The sequence below is a fragment of the Archocentrus centrarchus genome, chromosome 15, assembly GCF_007364275.1.
Source record: "Archocentrus centrarchus isolate MPI-CPG fArcCen1 chromosome 15, fArcCen1, whole genome shotgun sequence".
Classification (NCBI taxonomy): Eukaryota; Metazoa; Chordata; class Actinopteri; order Cichliformes; family Cichlidae; genus Archocentrus; species Archocentrus centrarchus.
In genome coordinates, this window is record NC_044360.1 from 22620013 (window position 1) to 22642339 (window position 22327).

The 22327-nt window shown below is 40.7% G+C and overlaps 1 protein-coding gene across 2 annotated transcripts; it reads right to left on the reverse strand.

The window, feature by feature from the left end:
• Positions 1-1596: 1596 nt before the first annotated feature.
• Positions 1597-21733, reverse strand: sptlc3 (serine palmitoyltransferase, long chain base subunit 3). Of its 2 annotated transcripts, none has more exons than XM_030748097.1 (12): positions 21554-21733; positions 19596-19787; positions 18662-18816; positions 17027-17175; positions 13565-13689; positions 11964-12057; positions 9976-10081; positions 8497-8716; positions 5974-6100; positions 4013-4148; positions 2807-2936; positions 1597-2627 (listed from the first exon to the last, which is right to left on the reverse strand). In XM_030748097.1, the coding sequence occupies exons 1-12, from the start codon at positions 21653-21655 to the stop codon at positions 2514-2516; spliced, it is 1650 nt and encodes a 549-aa protein (XP_030603957.1). In that variant the 5' UTR covers positions 21656-21733; the 3' UTR covers positions 1597-2513. The 2 variants fall into 2 exon arrangements, with proteins under 2 accessions (XP_030603957.1, XP_030603958.1); XM_030748098.1 differs by lacking the exon at positions 21554-21733 and adding an exon at positions 20969-21091.
• Positions 21734-22327: the final 594 nt, after the last annotated feature.

The window sequence follows — 22327 nt, forward strand, 5'->3', positions numbered from 1 at the left end:
CTGTCCTGTTTCACTTCAGATCTCTTTCTGCAGAACAGAAAAATCTCTGCCTAAATGGAAAACAGAGAGCGGTGAGAATGGCTCGCCTGCTTTGGACACAGTGGTGGACATCAAAGGCGTAGCAGAGGATCCCTCTTCAGAATAGCAGCTACATGCCATTCCAATAAGTGCAGTGTATTTGGATCTGCAGTTCAAAAGAGGCTGGTGCAGGCAGGCAGGCAGGTCTCTGGGGCCTTGCCACCAGTAGTCTTGCTGCACAGATGTTTTGAATGCCAGCACAGACCATTTGCCACTTCTGCTGAAGTTGAAGGCAGTTACAAGTGACTGGAAAAAACTTGGAAAGACTCGTGCTCCCCACCTTGCCTGGCAGTCAAGTGCGTATTACTACACTCCTCAGGAGCCTGTTTGAACTTGATATTTTTGGAGTAGATTGTAAAATTTAAAAAAAAGTCCATATGTCAGTGACAACTGGATCTTTAAAAACAGCTTGATTGTCAGCATGATTGTTTTTATCTGAACAGTCTTTTAATGATGAGGACATATTGACTAAATATGCCAGTTGTGTTGCTGCTGACAACTGCAGAATTATGCAAGCCTATTTTGACGCTCAGAAGTCTTTGTCAAATATGAGTCTTCTAGAACAAGCCTTTCTCCTGCTGTGCTGTGCAAAAATATCACCGCTAAGTCTCAGCAAGTTAGAGTTTGCCTTTCTGCATAATAACATTGGAGCTTAGTATTTGAAGACTCCATGCCTGTGACGCACCGCGTTAGGGCAGAGGATGAATTCTGGCTTTTGAGTTTTTCTCTGCACACGTGTCTCTCCTGCTGCAAACCCCACACTGAATTTTTAACACTCAGAGTCAAGGTGAAAGTAAACAAAAATTACTAAGACATCGGGAAGACGTCAGGAGCACCCCCGACGCAAGGCGTGAGGCCACCTTTCCCCATCTCCTCCAGATCTTTATGAAATAGTACATTGGTATGACATCACAAATTCGAGGATTAAAGAAACTGTTTTCTATTGTTCCTGGCTATAGGAGCCAGATGTGAAATACTCACTTACAGAACAAAGCGATCCAGTGCAGAGAACACGTTTCAAGAGGGGAAAATTAGTTCTTTTTCATAACTTTTATCTATTTTTGTACTTCATCGTGTTTCCCAATAACTGCATGCTGCACTTTTATCCTCCCTTGTAAAAATGTTATCGCTATGCTGTTTATGGCGAGGAAAACACAAACATAGAAACATCCCGGGGAAAGAAACAAGTGCAGACTAGATCAAATCTGACACAGTGCGAACACACATTCATCATCCATCTATAATCCTTCCTGCGTTAATCAAATGATTACCACATACCACGAGAATTTAGAGTTTCAGAGCTAATTGCCGGGTAAGGTTTCTGTTGGCTCAGGTGCTGCATGCTCGGCATGCTTACCTTCACAACTGTAACGCAGGCTGTGCGTGAAAGAGAACAGCGGGTCTTTAAAACATCAACAATTAAGCTGTTAAGACTTGGTGAATAAGAGGAGTCTCGCCACAAAACAAGCCATAACACCTTTTTTATTCTGTGCGCGGGCTGTTGAGATTTAACTGCATGTCAAAGAAGTAATTGCTGCATGATCTATTATTTACAGAAAGGCTATCATTTACTGTAGAGATGAAAGTAGTGTTTCACTGGGGACGTTTTTATAAAAACAGTTCGCCGTGGAACACAAAATTTTCCTTGATCTGTTCAGCCACAAGTAGTGTAAACATTCATGTATCAGGATATAAGCACAGTCACAAAGGGAAGGTTAATTTATTATTTGGAAGGCATTTAGTGCACTGCATTTGAGAACAATGAAAATAAAAAAATCCTCAAAATTGAGCAAAAATAGCAGTTTGGAGACTTTGAAACCTCAAATATCAACAAATATCTTTTCAGTTTCTCAAAATATAAAGTATACGTATGTAAATATTATCTTCTATCGCTGCCATGAGCACTTCTAATAAATGGTTACAAAAATTTATTCAAAAGAAGCAAAAAAAGTGCTTCCATAAAAACTTGTCAGCATCTAAATATAGACATTAAGTAATTAGGACAAATCTGCAAAAAAAAATTGCACCCTCTTTAATGCTAAAAATGTTTTTTATAAAAAAACATTTTTAGCATTAAAGAGATGTCACTGCAGAGGAGGTTAACATGGTTAACATGAACAAAACATGTGATTTTCTCCACGTATAAATAACTCAAGATATTTACACAATACTTGAGAATTAGGCCAATCCAAAAGATGCTTTTGCAGTAATTTCATATACACATAAAGAAACAGCATTTCAAGAGTTTAAGACATTTGTCCTTTAAAGAAGAATAAGTAGTCTGACATTATGATTTAACACGTAAAAAAACAACAACAACAACAACTGTCAAACATTTGGCCCCTCCCCTGCTGTCTGATCTGAGTGTTACCCTTCATTGTGTGCTTATGTGCGCTCAGTTTAGACACTGTGAAGTTAAGGTGTCAAAGGTCGGATCAGCTCTCCAGCTCGAAGTCTGTCTCATCACAGTGATCAGGCAGAGAGGAATATTTCCGCCGTGAGAACTTCAGACAGAGAAGATCTCCCACCTCATTCATATAATGCAGCACCTGAGGATAATGGAAAGTCTCAGAGCATGTATATTTCATATTTCACTCAGGTGCCAAAAAAAAAAACCCAACAAAAAAAACACACCTCTCCAAAGTATCAGAGTGGGAAATTTCTGTGTGTGTGTGTGTGTGTGTGTGTGTGTGTGTCTGTGTGTGTGTGTGTGTGTGTGTGTGTATACCTGGTTCAACATATCTCTGGTGTGTGCAGCAGACACGCAGAAGCGAGCTCGGGCCTCTGTGATCGGTGTTGCTGGAAAGCCGACCACCACTACGCCAATTTTTCTCTCCAGCATTTCTCGAGCAAAAGCCCTGGTCAGCATCAAAAAACAAACGGGTTTAACACACAGTACAAAAATGACTTTTTTTGTACTGTGCTTTTTCTTTCTTTTTTTCTTGCTGGTTTTTCTAACCAAACACAGTCATGTATTACGCTGTTACATTATATTTGTTACTGTACTTATGCAATAGAGCAATGTATCTCATATTTAAGAGGTCACCGGAGTTCACCAAAATGAGCACACAAGTCACATTATGATGGGAAAGGTTTTGGTGCTACGCCTCATCAAATTAAAACTCCATAGGAATGTTGTTCCTTCTAACCCTTCCAAATGTTTAAATATGCAGTTGGGATGTGTGGTTTTCAAGGCTTGTGAGAATTTCTGCAAAGCACCATGAATTAAAAAGAGAACAACTAATTGTTTTGATGACCTCAGAGCAAACCTGTGATGGATTTCACTTTAACGAAGCTAACCTGGTTTGGCTCGTTTTGCTGCAAAGTGGACAGTTTGGAGAGGTTAAACCTTAAACCTGAAAATGTTTGATGAATCTGACACAACAGACTTCTGCAGTTTTGTATATTTTACATGACCCTGGTGGTGAGTATCTACAGAAATATGTTCAATGCTAATAAACGGACTTCAGTGTTGTTATAAGAATAAATATTATGGCTCTGGAAAAAAAAAATCATTTATTTTTTTGAAACAAGGTTTGGGGCCTGTGAAATTTCAACTTTATTACAATAAACACTGACGCTCACAGTAACAGGGTGATCTAAAATCACAGCCTATATAACGATACTATCAGATTAAGGCAATAACTGAGCAGAATCGGCATTTATGTGGATATTAATGGTGACTGGCATTGAAAGACACATGATTATATACCTCAGTGGCAGTCTGGGGATTTTACAAAATCAGTACCTGATGTTGCCTCTTAAGAGGTTACAGACAGCATCACTCTACACTAATGATTGATGGAAACTTTGGAGGCACATGATGTGCTGAGCAGAAGATGCATGTGATGATATAATATACTATAATATAATAAGAACAAAGGAACCTCCTGATCATCTCTGTAAACTCTGATGAGGGTTTAGGTATGCTTACACCACTTTGCCCGGCATGTAGAGCAGCACTGGAACCACAGGTGAGTCATTATTGCCGTAGATGATGAAGCCCATCTCCTTCAGTCTGGCTCTGAAGTATTTGGTGTTCTCTGCCAGTTGGCGAATCCGTCTCATTCCTCCAATTAAAACAAGGACACCACCAGATGTACATGAGTAAAGCACCTTTTCACTGCATTTCCCCTGCATATTTCTACCGTCCCCTGCAGGGAAGGACATTAACTGTCAGTAGCAGCTAATGCACTGCGAGTCCTGTGTAGTGCCATCTCATTCTGAGTCCTGCACCTCCATCTGGGCCATTCCAGCCTCCTCTATGAAGTTGTCCATGATTACAGCTCAGCTGCAGCAGCAGATGGTTCAGTTTTGTTCGCCTGACAGCATGCTATACGCACTTGCATGTTGCCAGAACGGGGTCTCGCAAATTGGATGTGATGGATTTTGCACTAAATTAGTGACTGTGGACTGACACTAGAATGGAGCCCTGACACACACAGAAAAATTGAATACAAATAATGCTTAAGTATCAAACGTATTTCCAATAAATATACAGTACTAGGAAAACAAATCAAAGGCAGCAGAGACGGCTTGTTCTGCTGACCCCCCTGTGTTCCCGAACAATGCGAATCACTGGGGAGCCTGCTTGCTCTGTAGCTGCTGTAGAGTTTGGCATAGCCCGGCCTTGGAACACAGCTCTGTTTCCCTCTGATTACCTGGGAACAGATTGGCAGTTCTTTCAAAGGGATGTAAGAGAGCACTTTAAATCCCCTTATCTCAGCAGAGGGAGTAGGAGAGCGAGAGAAAGAGAGCGAGAGAGAGAGAGAGAGAGAAAGGGGGGAAAAAACATAACATTAGGACATCTGCCAAAAAGCCCAGGCCCCATTTTGTAAATTGTTTCTCTCTGCTAGGATAGAGGGCATGGAGGTCAAAAACCTGCTGCCAGACACAGGAATCGTACAAGCGGGCGAGAACGTGTGGAAGTTGCTGTCTGTCGGACTTGTGTGAAATTCAACATCAAAGAGGAAAGATGAAGAAGACAGAGGAGAACTCGGAGGAAGAGGAATAAAGACTTATTAGATTAGATTTTAAAGTCTTTTTTTAATTTTTTGATGGACACTGGAACTGATGCTTTGAAAGACTGCACTGTTTGCTGCATTCCCTCCCCTCTATAAGACAGGTCAAGACTGATTTTTTTCCACAACAGATATTTCACTGGACTACGTCAGATAGAAAGCATGTCTGGTTCAGAGCCAGACGAAAAAGTTACTCATCTCAGCAAGAAACTGCAGTATACCTCAACACACCAGGCTCTAGTCCTTGAAGTGATGACAGAAGTGTTTCATTTTGTTTGTCATGGCTGCCTAGCTTTCTCTCACGGTGCATGCTTTAAGTACTGTAAATTTGGTATAACTCTAATCTGCAATCTGTCATTACTTACTAGACACTAGATGCACTAATGCTGCTCCCGTTAGCATTCCTTCCATTACCAGAAGTACAGCTACAATAACTCAACAGGAATTGCTCCGGTGGTATCGCGTCTGGTCTGGTAACGACCGCTTCCCTGCCCTAGTGTCTGATGCCATTAGTGCAGCAACTTTTCAGAGCAACAGCGCTCCCCACAACACACACATGAAAATGATTTCCTCCACGTTAGGGTCACGTGTGCTCAGGGACTGCACGTCTCCCCTCTCCTTACCACTGCAGACCCCTGTAATTGCTTCCACATTTTCCTGACCGGGCAGCTGTTTGCATTTCGCTGCAGGTCTCACTACCAATGTTAACATTGGTAGTGTCCTCTGGATTTGGTTTGCTGTTGTTTCCATAAAAATTATATAAAGGTGTAGAAATTTTTATAAGCCAGGCGTGTAAAGAACATGTGATGAATATATTGATACAAAAAGACCGTACCGCTGGGTGACATTCACAGGAGTGAGTTCATATACTTACCCTCTGTGCTTCCGTCTTTTCCCATGATGCACTTCATGGCGCGTATTATCTGCTCAGTGACAGGAGGGGACATGGCCGAGGCGTATACTGCACTGTGAGAATGTGCCCGCAGGTAGTCCACCAGCTCCTGCAATATGGGATGCAGTGTCAGCGCAGTACAGAGGCGCCACATAGTAAGCTTACAATCTATTTTTGTTAAGGCGCTAAGAAACATTCGACTGCACAGCCAAACCAACAACTCTGAACCTCTTGTGTGACCCTGCAGTTATATTTGAACACCACTAGGGAGAGCTCATGTATAGTCAACACCTGAGAAGCAATTAAAATACTTCAAGTCATTTCTCTGTCACTATGACTATCTTGGCACTGTCTGTAAAATAGCCCTGGCTCCTTTCCTGCTCTCCACTCTGGGGGAGCCAACACATGAATATGAGAACCAAAGTCAAAATGAGCCAGAATGAGGGCTGTCGTGCTCATTATTCCTAAATGTCAGCAGGAGATTAATTCTGCTTGTGGTTGACAAGAGAAGAAGAGGATTTCAGGAAACTGATTTGGTCACGGGTCCCTAGAGCATATGTGTGTAAGCGGCCTGAGGTTGGGAGCTGTGATGGGCTGCTGCTCAGTGGCTGCTCGGTGGCAAGCCGGGGTGCGAGGTGATGACACGTAAGCCGGAGATGCTGTCTGGCCACCACTTCCACTCAACACCATCTGTCCCTGCTGGGCGGTGGCTGCGGCTTCCTCGAGCGCACGAGGGGAAAGGATTTTAGGGGAAATGCTCGAATGTAGGATAAGAACCCTGAAACAACCTGACATCTGTTTTCATTTAAGGCAGGAGATTTTCACAGCTTTGTGGTCTTGCAGGATTACGGTGCAACCAAGATAAACTGTTTAAGAGGACACGTCCAAAATTCATCTCATGCTTGGGGCACTGAGTGACAGCTCAGAGGGTTCCCTCAGCCGCACGGTGGCCACAACACCGATGTGGGAATACGAGTTCACAAAGCCGTGGAGTGGAGGCGCTTCCAGAACAGCGAGCCCACTTGCCCACAACTGCCAGAACAACTGGATCCTCAACAGATTTTTTTAATAACCTAATTCCAATCTCATCTGTGTTTTCAGAAAAGGGTTAATAAATAAAGACTCCTACATATAAGATTGCAGTGAAATAGAAATAGCTCTGGGTGTATTTATTGGGGTATTTATTTTTGGTACCCTCATAAAATAGCTATAACATGACTGTTTTCCAGAGCACATCTGCGGAGTCTTTTGTTGGTCAACCCAAATCCACTTAATGTAGGACTTGAGGTATTTCACCACAACAACAAATACGTCAAATCTAAAGGTTCTCTCTCTTTTCCTGCCTCTTTCCTTTAGGACTTTACTGCAGCCAGCTGTCACACCAGGCAGAGTGTTCATACTTCAAACATTATCATGCTTGTTAAAAGTCATCCTGTTAAATCTGGAGAGCAGTTCTGATGCCTGCCACAAAAAGGGGCTGGCCCTCTGCCAGCTTTACCTTCTTATTATGGCGGAGCAGGGCTGGGGAAACTGAAGGCGAAGGAAGGAAGGGTCCTTCTCTGAATACCTAATTCAAACAGCATGGCCGTTTCCGTTGTTGCTTTCTAATCAACTGCCACGAAACTGGTGTGGTTATGTACCAAAGTGTACTTTTTAATGGAGTAAAGAAAAAGGAATTACAAAAGCCCACAGTCGCAGCCCGGGGAACATTTGCGCGACATGTGAGGGCTGAGAGAGAGGGAGGGTGTGATGGAGTGCGTATAATTGACTCCTGCACATTTTTAATAACACCCCTGGCACAAAATATAACGTGCGTCATAAAAATTTACATTTCAAATACTAATTATTTGAAAATACCTTTGTGTGATATTTAAACCTGCTTTGGAGCCAGAAGGGTTAATTGTGTTATGCAGTGCTTGTCAGATTATTTTAACCATGTCAGGATTTAAAAAGTCAGCTCATTTATTAGATTTTCTGTAATGGCAACGCACCCAAGGCCATTGGAATTGTTTCAGTGTGATTAATCCCATCTACTTATTTCTTAAAAATGGATCTTGACCCGATTTCTTTGCAGAGCAACAGGTCTACTGCAGTATTTACGTTTCACAAGATTCCTATGAACTGGCAATGTGAAGGGAAATGAAAGCAGCGATGATGGATTGCATGCTTTTGAAAAAGGCAGGGAGGTTTGTAATGGAACAACACACTACCATGTTGACTATAGAGTCTTATCTGTCCAGCCTCTCTTCCTTGTTGCACTCCACGGGGCAGGTTATGTATCTATATTTTTTTTTTACAATGATGTTAAAAGGGCAGAAAAGTGGAACGTCTGGAGTGTCCCGGCAAGCACTAAGGGCCTTAACTGCTTATTTTGTTCCTTCAGGACAAACTCCCAGAATGCCCCATTTATGTGTCTTTTCATGTTGCTTTGTGTGTTTTTTGTGTGCCTGACATATACAAGAATAGTGAGAAGCCATGACAAAATGAGAGTAAATTCATAGTAACCTTTTTCCCTGCGATATAGCCTCCAGAAGCCCCAAAGCTCTTCGTAAAAGTCCCCATCATCACGTCCACGTCAGCCGGGTTCACTTTAAACAGCTCGGTCACGCCCCTCCCTGTTGAGCCCACTGCTCCGATGCTGTGGGCTTCATCAAGGTACAGATACGCTTTATACTTCTTCTTCAGAGCGATGACTTCAGGCAGTCGCACCACTGAACCCTCCATGCTATTGGCAGAGATTTCCACAAACACACATTGAAAAAAGGATCAACGTGGACACACACATTCGACAAATTACAAACCAAACTGTTAAACTGATTGGGTTTAAAAGGAAAAGACTCGACCCTGAACTAACAATATCCACAGCAGAGCATCTCTGCTTCTACAAATGCATATTATATAATCTGACATGCTACAGTCTTCCAAGAATCTTTCCTGCTGGCCTCTTTCACTTTACTCCCACCTTTCTTCCATTTCTTCCTCCCCTCAGATGCAAACCTTTTAAGGCTACAAATAGACAGCATGAGTGATTATACGGCTGGGGAATGGAGCAATCCCAGACCTGCTCTGGTTGCTATGGCTGAGAACGTCTGCAGCCCAAATGACATAAGACAGGGTTTCACCAGGACCGATGTGGACATCAAAGGCAGACTCGGGATATAGCTAAAGTATGCTTACTCTTTATCCGAGCCTTTTGATGTTGCAGGGAGGTGATAGACAGAGCATTAGATCTTTCTGTGCTTTACTGAAAGGCGCCAATTCATTCTCATGTCTTAGACATTACTGTCTGACAAAGGCGGCCTGAAGATGTGCAATTAGGTTGTCTTTCAAAGTACCAGGATTGTTGTGGAACTAATTACATTATATTAACACCAGCTGATGGCCACGTTTAAGGCTTTCTTCTTTCTTGATTAAAAAAATTGACATAAAACAAGTAATCTTCACAGCGTCATATTTTACTTCGGGAGGACTGAAATGTAAGTGCAACTGAAGGCAAAAAGAGGGAAGAAAAGAGAAGAGAAAATGGCCACGATAAACAGTTGGAGGTGGGGGGTGTAGCCAAGTCAATCTCTATGGCTCCATTTGGCCTTGATTTGGAGCTAATGAGCAGATGGAGAGGGTCACTAAGACTCAGGATAGCTCACTGGCGGGCAAGGCACACAATACCTTTCTCCTTTCTACGGTAATCAAACGGTACCCGACCATGAGCGCACACACACACACACACACACACACACACACACACAATCTATTATTCAAGGGTGCAGAAAAGGAAGCAATTGAAAAAGAGACTGTAACAGGGTCGGCTAAGCACAGAATCACCTCAGGTTATAAAATAAGATTTCTACCCGAATCTCGCTGTGCAAAACTCTCCTAAAGACCACCTGGAAGCTCATAGTTAGAAAGATTGATGCAAGAGACCCAAGATATGTGTCTGTGAAAGCAGCTATACTATAATGTGTGAGATGTGTAATGACAGCTGACCTGTAGATGCCTTCCACCATGATGAGAATCTTTTTCCAGGGCCTGTGGGTCCGAGGCTGTCCAGAGCAAACGGCTTCTTTTAGCATCTTCTCCAGACTTTGCATGTCTGCACGCGTGCACGCACACACGCACAGGAAAGTGAGAGGAAGAGAAAGGGAAAAAGAAGACAGACTGTAACTGCAACCTTAGTATACAAGTATAGTATAGTTTACAAATGTATCATGACGCAATGTACAGCTTAACACTTTACATGTATTCCGTGTTTACAGCTTAGAGGGAACACAACATCAAAGCAAACCTGAGAAAGTAAAGAAATAATTTCCACTGGGTCAGAAGGTTTACAGAATACACAAATCGCTACTTTAGTTGCCAGAAACACCTTACACAAACAACACACCGGAAACACTTTTGCACTCTGATGCTGACAAACACCTGAGATGTCTAACTAGGCTAAATATGGGGCTTGCCTCTGACCTGTTCAGCGCAGTCTGCATTATGTCCTCAGTAAAAGTTTGACTGAGCAGAAATATTTCCTGGTGACTTGCAGTCAGTGGTGACAATACTAATGAGCCTCTGCTGCATACCAGTAGATGGCAGTATTAAATAGCTCTAGTTGTGATGAAAGAGTGTTATTCAAAGTATGACTGCAAACCAACCATTTCCTGCTGAGCAGTGAGGAAACCTGTCGTAGCTAATAATCTGTCATAGATGATTGATACTCCTACTTCAAAACAAAAACAGGTTCACTAAGAGGCAACAGATGCTCCGCTGTTAAAATTCCTTCCTGAGGCTTAGCAGAACAATGCCTCGACTAAGGAAAGCAGAAATGAGAAAAGGAATTCACTGTGGCTTTCTGGCTGCACAGTCAAGAGTGAGCAAAAGATTATTTCACAGTGAAAGAGTGATTTAAGATAAGCCGCAGCGTGATATGAGATACTGTATGACTGAGGATGGTTATCTTCAGCTTCGATCCATAAAATAATTCCACATTATCTTATCTGTGCTCTCACCTTTGGGGTACACACACATATTACTAGTTTAATAAATAATACAATTCGTACAATAATACAACATTTAATTATTCGAAAGAGTAAGAATGCTATTGATACATTATAGCTATACAACACTGTAACGCTCACGTAGAAGCCTGACAAACCAGTTTACCTACATAGTACGAACTTCCATTTCTGCCAAAAAAGACATCAAGTATCATTACAAAAAATATGAGTATTTTGTGTTCATTTAACTTTTGTTGTGGCTGAATTGGATGGCATAACCCCCTCTATGCACATATTAGAAATAAAAGAGTTCCTGAGTGCCATGCGCAGGAGGATTAGTGGCAGGGAGGGGTCAGCAGCTCAGGTGCCTGAGGGCTCTTTGCCTTTAGACAGGCCTCTGGGATCTGCTTTGAGGACCCATAACTGACTCTGCTTGTACCTGTCAAGAGAAATTTGCTGCCAGAGGACTGGCTCATTTGTGCTATCTACTGAAAGGACAGGGATGTAGCAAATGCAAGCTATGGATGTTGTACCATTTTTTCCTCTTGACAATATAGTGGAGAACAAAAAGTTTAAGTAAAGACGATGTTAAAAAACAAAACAAAACAAAGAATATATATATGTTGCTTGACGGCTGCTACTGCTGCCGAATAAAACACAGCTGGGATTTCAAACCGAACCTATTGCATTAAAGCTTTTACATCTGCTGCTCTAAACACTGAATGTAGGTCTTTCCTAAGGCAAATCCTTTACCACACAAAAAGTAGCCTGCATCTCATAGCAGCAGCACCAGTATGGAATTAGGTGAAGAAAAAGCTGATAGTGTGAGCACAACTGGCTGCAAACTGAATCTCATGACATAAAGGGAGAGCAGTTTTTACTCTAGGAGCAGCACAGAAGGTGGTGGTTAAAAAAAAAAAAAATAGGGGGTGCTGTTTTGTACTGTAGAATGATGCATGGACTATTTATGTACTATGTGACTGGACTCACTGTTGTGTTTGAACACCCGGATGGTTGCTCCTGACAGTCTGGCTCCCAAGATGAGAGAAGTGTGATTGAGCTCATCGCTTAGTATCAAACAACCCTGGTGAAGAGCAAAGAGAAAACATTTTTTATTTAAATGTCACAAGGACTGCTTTGTGGTTTCAGGGTAATATTAAGCTACTGCAATGTTGAAATAAAACATTTCTTACCTACTGCTCGAAACTCCTCTGTAAATACATTAAATATAGTAATTTCTCCATTACTGATAAGATGGTAAAACTTGACCCTGATCCTTTTTTTTCTAACTGTAGAATGTGTGGATAAAAAAAGTTAGTTCACACCTCTTGCCCTGCCCTCCATCCATGCCTCAACCACAATCACGTCTGCTTCTCTGTGCAAAGCTGGATGTGCTACATTTTAGCAGTTTTTTTTTTTACTTCTTTGATGTCTGATGAAGTTGTGACCCACAGATCCATTACAATTTTCTTAACAGAAAATACAGTACTTCATGTTCCCTAAAAAAAATCTGTATGCAAATTAATTCAGTTGTTCCACTGAAATTCTCTCTGGTGCATTAGCATATATACGACTCAAGCTCTAAGCATTTGACTTCATTAGTCTGAATGAGTCTTGTAGAGGCTATGTTGACACCGTCTCAGTGACAGATCTGCTCGCTTTGGCCTGAGGTCCAGCCAGACTGGTCCCTGGTCTACCAGCAGCTGTCACTCTAATGTTGCTCTGCCCGCACAGCACGGCCTGTCCTGGCACAGGCTGTCCCTGTAGGACAGAGCTGGCAGTGAGGGTTGACCTCCAGCCTCTGCAGGGTTACTGTGGGGGCTGCAGCCTAAGGGGCTGCTACACCTCTTGAGCTGCATAAACGACCCCGTTCTCATCACTTAAACAGTCAACCTCTTCTTCCTCCTGTCCAGTCCAATCACAGATATTCATGCTGTGTGTTGCCCCTGGTAACCCACAGCCCTCTGCATGAGCTAGGCCGGTGCACTAAGAGGCCAGAGTATGGGTAATCCCACCCTTGAGGAGTGCTCTTAACAAAATCTACCCTTCCTTGTGTATCTGTCTGAAAGCAGCTTCCTTCTGGCTACTGTAATGTGTAATTAAGATTTTAATTAACAGCTGTGGGTCGGATTGTTTGCAGCTGAGTTTATTTGACCGTTCATTAATTTAGGCAATATTCAAGAAGGGGGGGGAAAGCTAGGCTAAGTAGACTGATATCTGCTGCACTATGAAAACTAGAAGGGTTCTCAGTAGAGCGTTGTCATACTCCATCAGGTTCAGCTATATTTTGATGTCAGTCGCATGTCACTGGCTTTATTTCTTACTCTACAGGAGTGAATTATTTTTTGACCCCATAATTTTCAGCATTCTGGTTCATTAGATCCGGAATCCTCCTTCAATCATGAACAAACTTTGCTACATGACAGGACTTAGGGTCATGTTGCACCCCAATTCTTTTTAGAAGATTCTGACTTATCAGACCTACAGACCAACACTACCAAAAATGTAGCCTCCCTCCACCTATTGGTGGATGATGTAATTACACCCGCATAGTGTTTCTATAACAATGTTGAGTGTATAAAATCACACACCTTGCCCACAAGTGCTGGAATGTTCATTGAGTTGGTGGCGAAACCCATCCCAAAAGTCATAGTGGACTCTACTCCGAGGAAAGTGGCCACAAGTTGTTCGAGTTCTTCATGGATGCTCAGGTTGCCTATAAGATGGAAATCACAAAAACATAACTCACCCTGACAAGATCACTGTAACTGTTGGCACCTCTGGTAATCCTTTAGTCCCTAGGCTTTGCCGGTCTTTGTCATCCAATCACAAGTTTTGTCAGAGATAAATGTCTCCTGATAAAAAGTAAGAGACCCAGAAGCAAGCGCCTAGATCAGCATCAGTGCCGCTTGCTCTCAGGGATCTCAGGGGATTTATAAAGATTCAAGTTGGGGTAAATTTGTAATTTAGTTCAACTGCCGTATTTCATCCCAGGTAATATTAAGGGAGGTCTTACGAGGTCTGAACTGGTTCTGCTGTACATTTTAGGACTGAGGCAGCTCAGGTGGTGATAACCCTATGTGACAGGTAGGGACCAGAATTCATTTAGAAAATTGATCAGATTGCAATCTGTCACCTGATGTGGCGTGTTTTTTGTTTTTTTTTTTTCTTTTTTGTGCAATAAAGTGGGATTTTTCAGATACCCGCCCTTGTGCTTAGCTGACAAGATAAATAAAAGAATTGCTTTTATAATTGTGAGCTATGAGGAGAGAGGTGTGCAATAAAAGGAGTGCATACACTGTATTTTATCTCTGCTGCATCAAGACAATGTTGTAGGATTTAAGTACAACACAAACACGCTACAACATTTATAAAATTTTAATACAATCTATACTTATTGTGATATTGCGTAGTAGTGATTATGCACTATTATTATATTATTACTATTATTATAGTAGGTATTGCATACTGAATGAGAGTTACTTTGTACAGAAAATTACCAACGAGTGTTTAGATAATACAGTATATCACGGCTGCATTCACATATAAAAATGGGGCATTAATTGCATAGACATAGGATCCTAATCACTGTAGTCACAATCAATAACAATCAGTAATCACAGAGAGCAGGCATTAAAAGTTCAAACAGCCTGGATGTTTCAGGAAGGACTGGGAAATGGTTATTGAGTTACGTGCATAAAAAACATAATGCAGAGAAGCAGTTCTGTCTTTATGGTGATTCCCATTCACCGCTTTCCATCAGGCCTTGCTCCAAGTCAGATCGATTCATGCATTTCCTCGACCACTCAGGCTCACAGCCCTGTGTGAGCTGTTTTTTTAGAACAAAAATCAGACTCCACTGACATTTGCTCTCTTAATAGAACATTTTTTATAGGCCCATCCTGCCTTCTTATTGATGTGTTAACCTCAGAAGTCCGCTCTAGGTCCGGATATGCTTCAGATAAGACAGAGGGGGATAGAGCTCGATCGCTTTGCTTAAAATAAAACCTACATTTGGTTACGTTTGGCCACCTTTCCTCTGAGTTACCAAGGTCACCTTACTGCTGTCATGATGAGAAGGGTAGGGACAGTAAAGACTGTGCATTCAAATCTCAAAGTTAAATCTGTTGCTTTTATTGGGAAAATGTGACTGAGGCTTTTTTTAAAGCCTTTATAGAAAGACAAGAAAAAAGACATAAAGATAAAAAAATAAAAAAGTTAATCATTTCTTATACTAACCTTCAGTCCATGGTCCATAACAGTGCAGCACATTTTAAAATGTAAAGATGCCCTACTGCATTAACATACTAATACCAGAATTTTTATGACTTTCTGTTTAGTAGCTACACCCAGTATTTCCTGGTATTTTTTTATTCATCTGAAGGTTTGACATTATTATCTTTAGATGATTGCAGGAAAAGCAGTGCCAATGAGCTACCTATTAATGTAACTCTATAAATGTTTGACATGTGTGTTTATTCACAGGGTGTGCTTCCAGTGCACTTTGTGTCTACTTTTAAATGCCTTTCTGATAAAGAAAAAAAAAAAAAAAAAACTCTCCTGCACTTGAAATATATTGTTAGTTGTTTTTATTTTTCTGGCCAGCTCTGAACTGGAAGTTGACCTACGTCTTTAGTATCAGAAAATGTAGAAGGTTGAGATGAGATGAAATTAAATCAAGGTTGCTCAAAAAAATTGATGTCGAAGGCTGACAAGGGTGAAGTGTAAATAAAACATTACATGTATAAATGTTTTTTTAATTTCTTTTTTTTTTTTTTTTTGTTTTTTTTTTTTTATAAATTGCTGGCAATTCAGTCAAAAGCAATTTCGATGATTTGACTTTGAAGAATTTCCGTGTGTCAACAGTAAAAACTGCTGTGTCGGTGACGGCATCACTAGTGCAACAGACACTCTGGGATCTTTAATAATTTATGCATAAATAAGGTCTCATGGGAAGAATGCTTGTTATTCCTTAAGCCTCCCGGTGAGCCAGCTAAAACACGCATTAGAAACCCAGGCTAAAGAAGTTGAATTTTGAAAGGGAAATAAACATATAAATAAATCACATAGATGAATAATAGATGGCGTGGAGTGTGTATGTGCATGTATGTGTGTGTGTGTGTGTGTGTGTGTGTGTGTGGGAGTGCCTTCAGCTTGTAGTCATACTTGCATTCTGCCAAACAGATACGTATAACTAACAATCACATGTCCTTAAATTCCTCTGATTTTCTCTCTTTCTTGTCAAAGTGCTGGTATCCTGCAACGCTCAGTGACTGCCCTTGATCTGAGCTTGCATGTCAGCTAACCTACTGATAGCCTGCTCTCTACAGAAACAGCACATTGGTATCAGAGGTGTCATAAAGCAAACCTCATTGACAGAGAGAGAAACACTTTTCTGCATTGCCTGTTCCTCAAGCGCCATAATGAGTATCAATGGACAGGTTTTAATGAATAAACACAGAACCGATGGCCAATCATTCGATTTCCTCGCCATAGCATCACAATAATAGCATTATTAAAACGTAGCCACTTAAAAAATCCAGACTGAAGTTCAAAGGATAAAACAGCATTCAAGATTCTTCAGAAGCCACAGATCCCACTTTCTCACTTGCTGTTTCCTGCACATGCATGTATATAGGTTTTTAATGATAATGATAAGTTCCACAACACTGTAGCCCCCAGCTCCTCACTTTGGACCGCTATATAATGATCTCAACATATGCCTAAATGCTACATAATTAAACTAAAGATGAATTATTCATACAACACTGCAGCCACTGACAGACATTTAAATGTGTGTGCCGTTTGCAAGAAATGTAATAAATGATGGCATATGCAATGAGTTCAGTCTCGTTAGGGCATATATAAGACATGTAACGATACTAAACACTACCATATAGCTGTTATAACTTTATTATATAGTGGACTATTTTTTTCTAAAATCAGATCAATACCCCTTGTGAAACTAGCTCACAGAGAAAAGTGACAAACAGCAAAGTGGCTGTTTGTCACTTTTTTTTTTTATACAACTGAACACCAGACCACAAACTCACCAATTTCCTGTCTTGTGCTGCAAACCCCAGCCCCGTACTGGCGCACTTTGTCTGCCACAGTTTTCAGGAAATCAGCATTGTTCTCAGCAAAACCAAGGTAGTTGTACGAGCCCATGTTGATGACATTGTGTATCGTCCTCCCCGTAAACCTGCAAGTGTACAAACATCAGGAATCAATTAGCCTGTCTATTCGTTTGTTTTTTTCTGACTCTCACACATGCCCAGAGGATGAATTACATGATATGAATAGCAATCATCATTCAATTAAATATGCTATTTGCTAATCGCAAACTCCACTTATTCTATTAATAGGGGACTGCTAATGAGAAGTGTAATTATAAAAATGTTTATTTAAGACGACAGTGGCAGTGACTGGATGTGGAAGTAGCAGCAGTTGTGGCTCTTTTAAGTACTTAATTAATATTTAAATGTCATATTTAGTCTGAATTAAGAGATTATACCACACTGTAAAATGTGTGTGTGTGTGTGTGTGTGTGTGTGTGTGTGTGTGTGTGTGTGTGTGTGTGTGTGTGTGTGTGTGTGTGTGTGTGTGTGTGTGAACTGGGAGCTCTTGGAATATCTGAGTGTAATAATTTCTTGCACTAATGCAAGATCAGGTAAACATGACATGAGTTCGGGCAAGAGTACACATCCCTACCAGAGATAATCTGAGTTTAAACCTATCTAAGAAGAACTTTTCCATTTTGTCACCTGACCTACTTCTTCTCAAACTTCATGTAAACCTTTATACTGCTACGAAACCCATCTACACCATTCACCACAGTACCGCATTTCTACTTTTTTCTAGTCACATTAAACCTGTTTAAATATGTAATCCACGCTTACTTCACACTCATAATGTCATCTCCTTAGCCTGTGGCTCCCTTCATACTTTTTTCCATACTATATTTCCCCAACCCTGATGTGTAGCAAAAAGGAATATCAACTTTGGCCCAGAAACTTTGGAGTAGCGTATCTTTGGAGATGACAAATACCCATGTTTTCATCTTTGCAATTACCTTATAGAGGTTATCAAGCCAATTATATCTTGGCTATCTATTCTTTACCCCAGAAGAGAGATGATTGGGTTCAAAAACACTTTCAGGCCAGTTATAAGCTGAAACTCCTGGTGCACATTTTAAGGTGAGTGGTATACACTGACAAGCCAAAACATTTTAAACCAGCATGCAATTGCTCTTTTGTATGCTGCCCAAAAAAGTGCCACCCCACTGAGGTATGGACTCTACAAGACCTTGGCTGATGCCCTGTGGTATCTGGTGCTAGCATACACTACATCCTTTCAGATTTTTTCCAGCAAATTACCCAAAACCCAGTGAGAGGCAGCTCACAATCCTTGTCGTTTTGGAGATGCTCCAACCCAGTCGACTGGCTATAATAATTTGGCCCTTACCAAAGTGACTCAGAGCTTCACACCTGTCCATGTATGCAAACTTCAACATGGTGCTTATGAGAACCTAAAGTTCATTTACCATCCCCAGACTCTGACACGTGCTACTAACTGGTAATAGTGAGTGTTTTTCATCTTACCCTGAGCAGTCATAATATTTCACCTTTTCAGTGATACAGGGTATTCTATTTACAGTATATCTATCACAGATGACTGGGTTACAGTACCTGAATGTCCAGTTGTAGTCATCAGACACCCTCTCCATCAGATCAAAGGCAGGTCCTGGCAGGCTGCATATGGGGCGGTTCCAGTTGTCTCGTACCCTCATGTACAGGTTTCGAGTATAAAAGTTCTCGAAATCTTGATAAAGTGGCACAAAATCCTAAGGGGGACAAGATGGTACCGGGATTCATTCAATAAGTGGTACATGAATTAGATCAAGCCTTTTCATGTTTTTATGTTTTCATTCTAGTCCAAGAAATCTTCTGTGATCCACTGTTAATGCCAAAGTGTTTAACGAGATTAAGTGAGACTTTTTAACCCCTTCCCCATGTGTCTGATCTAATGAATCGAGCATCATATCTGAGCCCTCATATAGTCATCACACCATAAGTGACTCCTGACAAACACAGGGCAAAACTGCCTGCTTATTCCTTCTAGGTTTCTGCCTACAGAAAGACTATCACAGAAATAATGACAAAACATGATCACAGCTTTAGCTTTTTCCTTACAGGCTATCGCCTTTTTAATAAGACCTAGACCAAAACAAATCTGACAACAACAAACACATCTTAACTTCAATTTTTGGATTTGGAAAATCAAATCTGTGGTAACACAAAGGCTCCTATGTGGCAATGCCAAGGCCTTATCTAAAATCTGAAGCACAGTAACAAAGAAGGCGCTTGAATCCTCTGAGATTTAATTAGATCTTCAACAGATATTCTCTATGGTGTCCTGCCTCACTCATGGCAACATTATAGTGTAGAGGAACACAGAGGAAGAAAACAGAGGGACAGCTTAAGGGGGGAAAAAATGGAAATAATTAGAGGAAAACAAAACATACTGACACCACATGCTGCTTCTCTACTCCAACTCTAAATGGGTATTTGGGTCTACATTATGTGTGAAAGCCTACAATATGCTTTTGCATGTATAACCTACCTTCTGTTCCTCTCTTTCCTGAGCAATGTTGCACTTCTCCACGCCCACAGCTCTGAGGAAGTCTCTGAAGTAGCCGAACAGGGTGACAATGCCATAGCCTAGGTATGTCATCACAGCAACATATATGGGAGCCTGCTCAAAGGGCTCCTGCTGGTGGTGTTTGGAGGCAACACTGGTCCCCTGGTCATTTTTCTATACAACAAGAGGCCCACATAAGCTGTCTTACATTGTAGACAAGAACAGAGAACACAGTTTCAAATAAAGGGTTTGTAGTTGACGCTCCAATTAACCTGAAAAATGGAGACTATGGCCAAGCTGTCAGTGGCACATACATAAAACAAACAAACAAACAAAAAATGTGTGGACAAAAGCTATAAAATTCATTTAATTGAATTTTTTTTTCTGGAAATGTTGAATTTGTTATAAACGGGCATACTACAAGTAATAACTCTTTACTGTACCTCACAAAACAACCATTCTGGCCGCTGACCCTCTAGCTAATCTATGCCTAAAAGATTAAATATTGTAAAAAAAAAAAAAAAAAATTATGAAGAAAACATTTCAAATAGAAAATATTCCATTAATTTAAGAAATCTTTTGAATGGATGAAACTTGCTAACAGCAAGAGGGCTGATTTCTGAAGACCAGCAATTTGGTTTAATGACTTTGGTGATAGCCACAGTTTACCAATGTAATGCTGCCACCTTTACTCTATGGACCTATCTATGAACAAAATTATTAAAGAAAGCAGTACCATACTTATGTCATACCAAAAGCATTCAATAAAAGATCATTTGACTATGCTTGTTGCATACATTATTGGACTGCTTCTCATTCACTTTGTCTTTGCTTTCTTAATGACAAACTATAACAAGCATAGCAGGAGCATAGTATATATGTGTGCCATTGGGGTTTTTGCAGGGAATAAGGCAAGCAAAATGACTTGTTTTTACTTTGTAAAACCAGCACAGAGCCCTTGATAAAACATTATGCCTGAAAGCTATCTTGCTACACCGCAGGTACAGAAAAGATCATTCACTTCCGGTTGCCATGTTTGTTTGTGGCAGCTCTTGCAGCTTGGTTATGTCAAGCTAAAAATTTTGTTTTGAACACGATATTCTTTTAAGCAGTTTCTACAGGAACATTTTTATTGTGGAGAAAAATTTAAGTAGCGAGTAGGTACGTAGTCGTGGAAATGGCTGCAAATGTCTTGAAAAGCCACTAGAAAAAACTAGCAACCAAAACAACGGTTCATAAACTGTATACTGTCCATTTAGCAAAATTTTCCAAGTAATACGGGAGTTCTGTGGAACTGAAACGGCTTAAAACTGAACATGTAGGTGACTCAGACAAATCAGCTTCATCTCACTTACCAGCACTAACCCTTGCACAGGATACAAAGACATTTTTAAACTAACACAAAGCTATCTACACCTGGCTCACACACCGGCCTGAAGGCAGAGAAAATCTGCTTTGGCAAAAACGGAGGCTTCAGGGCGGGGTCTTGCATTAGTGTTGCTCTTTACATTGCTCATTATGTTTAGGGCAACTAAAAATCCTCATCGTATTGTTTTCGATATTTTATATTTTGTACTGATGAATCATTATAAACTAAGCATAGGCAGATTATAGAACTGTTCTGACTGATTAAAATTGCAATCACACAGTTATGTTGCCATTGTGGGTGTTGCCTAACTTTTGTAGTTGAAGTTTTTTTTTTTTTTTTTCCACATAAATAGTACAACATTTGCTGACGTCACATTTGTCATGTTTGTCTCGTCTAGTAAGGAAGAACTCCAAATGAACATAAACTTCCTGTATTATTTTAGCACTTGTGTGTTGCAATTCTTGGCAGTGCTTTATAGCAGGCAGGCAGGCACAACCCAGGGCGCACGAAATAAAATAAATATTTTTTTTATAAACACATTATTCAACCTCCCTTCCGCTGACAGACATACCTCTCTGTTGTTATGATAGCCGTTTTTCGCGATATTTTCGTATTTCAGTCCATTCTGTCTCAAGTATGGTTTTAAGTTGCCGTCAGCAGCAGTTGTTGCCATGTTCCTGAAAGCACGGGCTCGGCTGTCTCCTCTGACTGACAGGTATAACCGGTGTGCTCTGCTCAACTTCCAAAGGTGACTTCCTCTTTCTTCTCTTGCTCCGGTTCAGCCTCTTTTGAAACGTTTCAACTTGTGCTCACGGTTTCTCTCAAAGTGTGTCGCGCTTCTGATCACTTACTGTTTCGATATTGTGCAAATGCAACAACTTCTCGTTTATTATCAGTGGAAAAATAAAAAAAAAACTTTCGAGTGTTTTAAATGACTGCTCCGCAAAAATAAAAAAAATAAAAAATAAAATAAAAATAAACGCACTGTGCGTCTGGTTTCATTCTTAAAAAGATATATTTAAAAATCTTTTGATTGGAAAGTAAAGCACATTTACTCAGTCTGTGTTAGTGAGTAGAGCTGTTGGTACTCCTAGTACTGTACTCTGAGTACTTCCTTATAATGCAACGTAAAAGCATACTAAGCATACTAAAAGGATACTGTGTTGCACTGGTAACCTGTCCTGGCTGTGTAACCTGGGACAGGCTCCAGCTCTTAGCTGGATAAATCTTTATAGATGGAGGCACCTTGAATATATATACACTCCAATTTATACATAGGGATTGCACTATTTATTCACTACATTATTATAAACATTTATTTGCTACCTAGCAGATGAAGAGTTTA

What these genes read in the sequence shown, in the direction of transcription:
- sptlc3 (XM_030748097.1), bottom strand. Translation starts at nt 21,655, where the DNA reads ATGGCAACAACTGCTGCTGACGGCAACTTAAAACCATACTTGAGACAG. An exon ending in GCTATATCGCAGGGAAAAAG is followed by an intron (nt 6,101 to 8,496) that starts GTTACTATGAAT and finishes CCCATATTGCAG; the next exon opens with GAGCTGGTGGACTACCTGCG. An exon ending in TACATGCCGGGCAAAGTGGT is followed by an intron (nt 2,937 to 4,012) that starts GTAAGCATACCT and finishes GATGCTGACCAG; the next exon opens with GGCTTTTGCTCGAGAAATGC.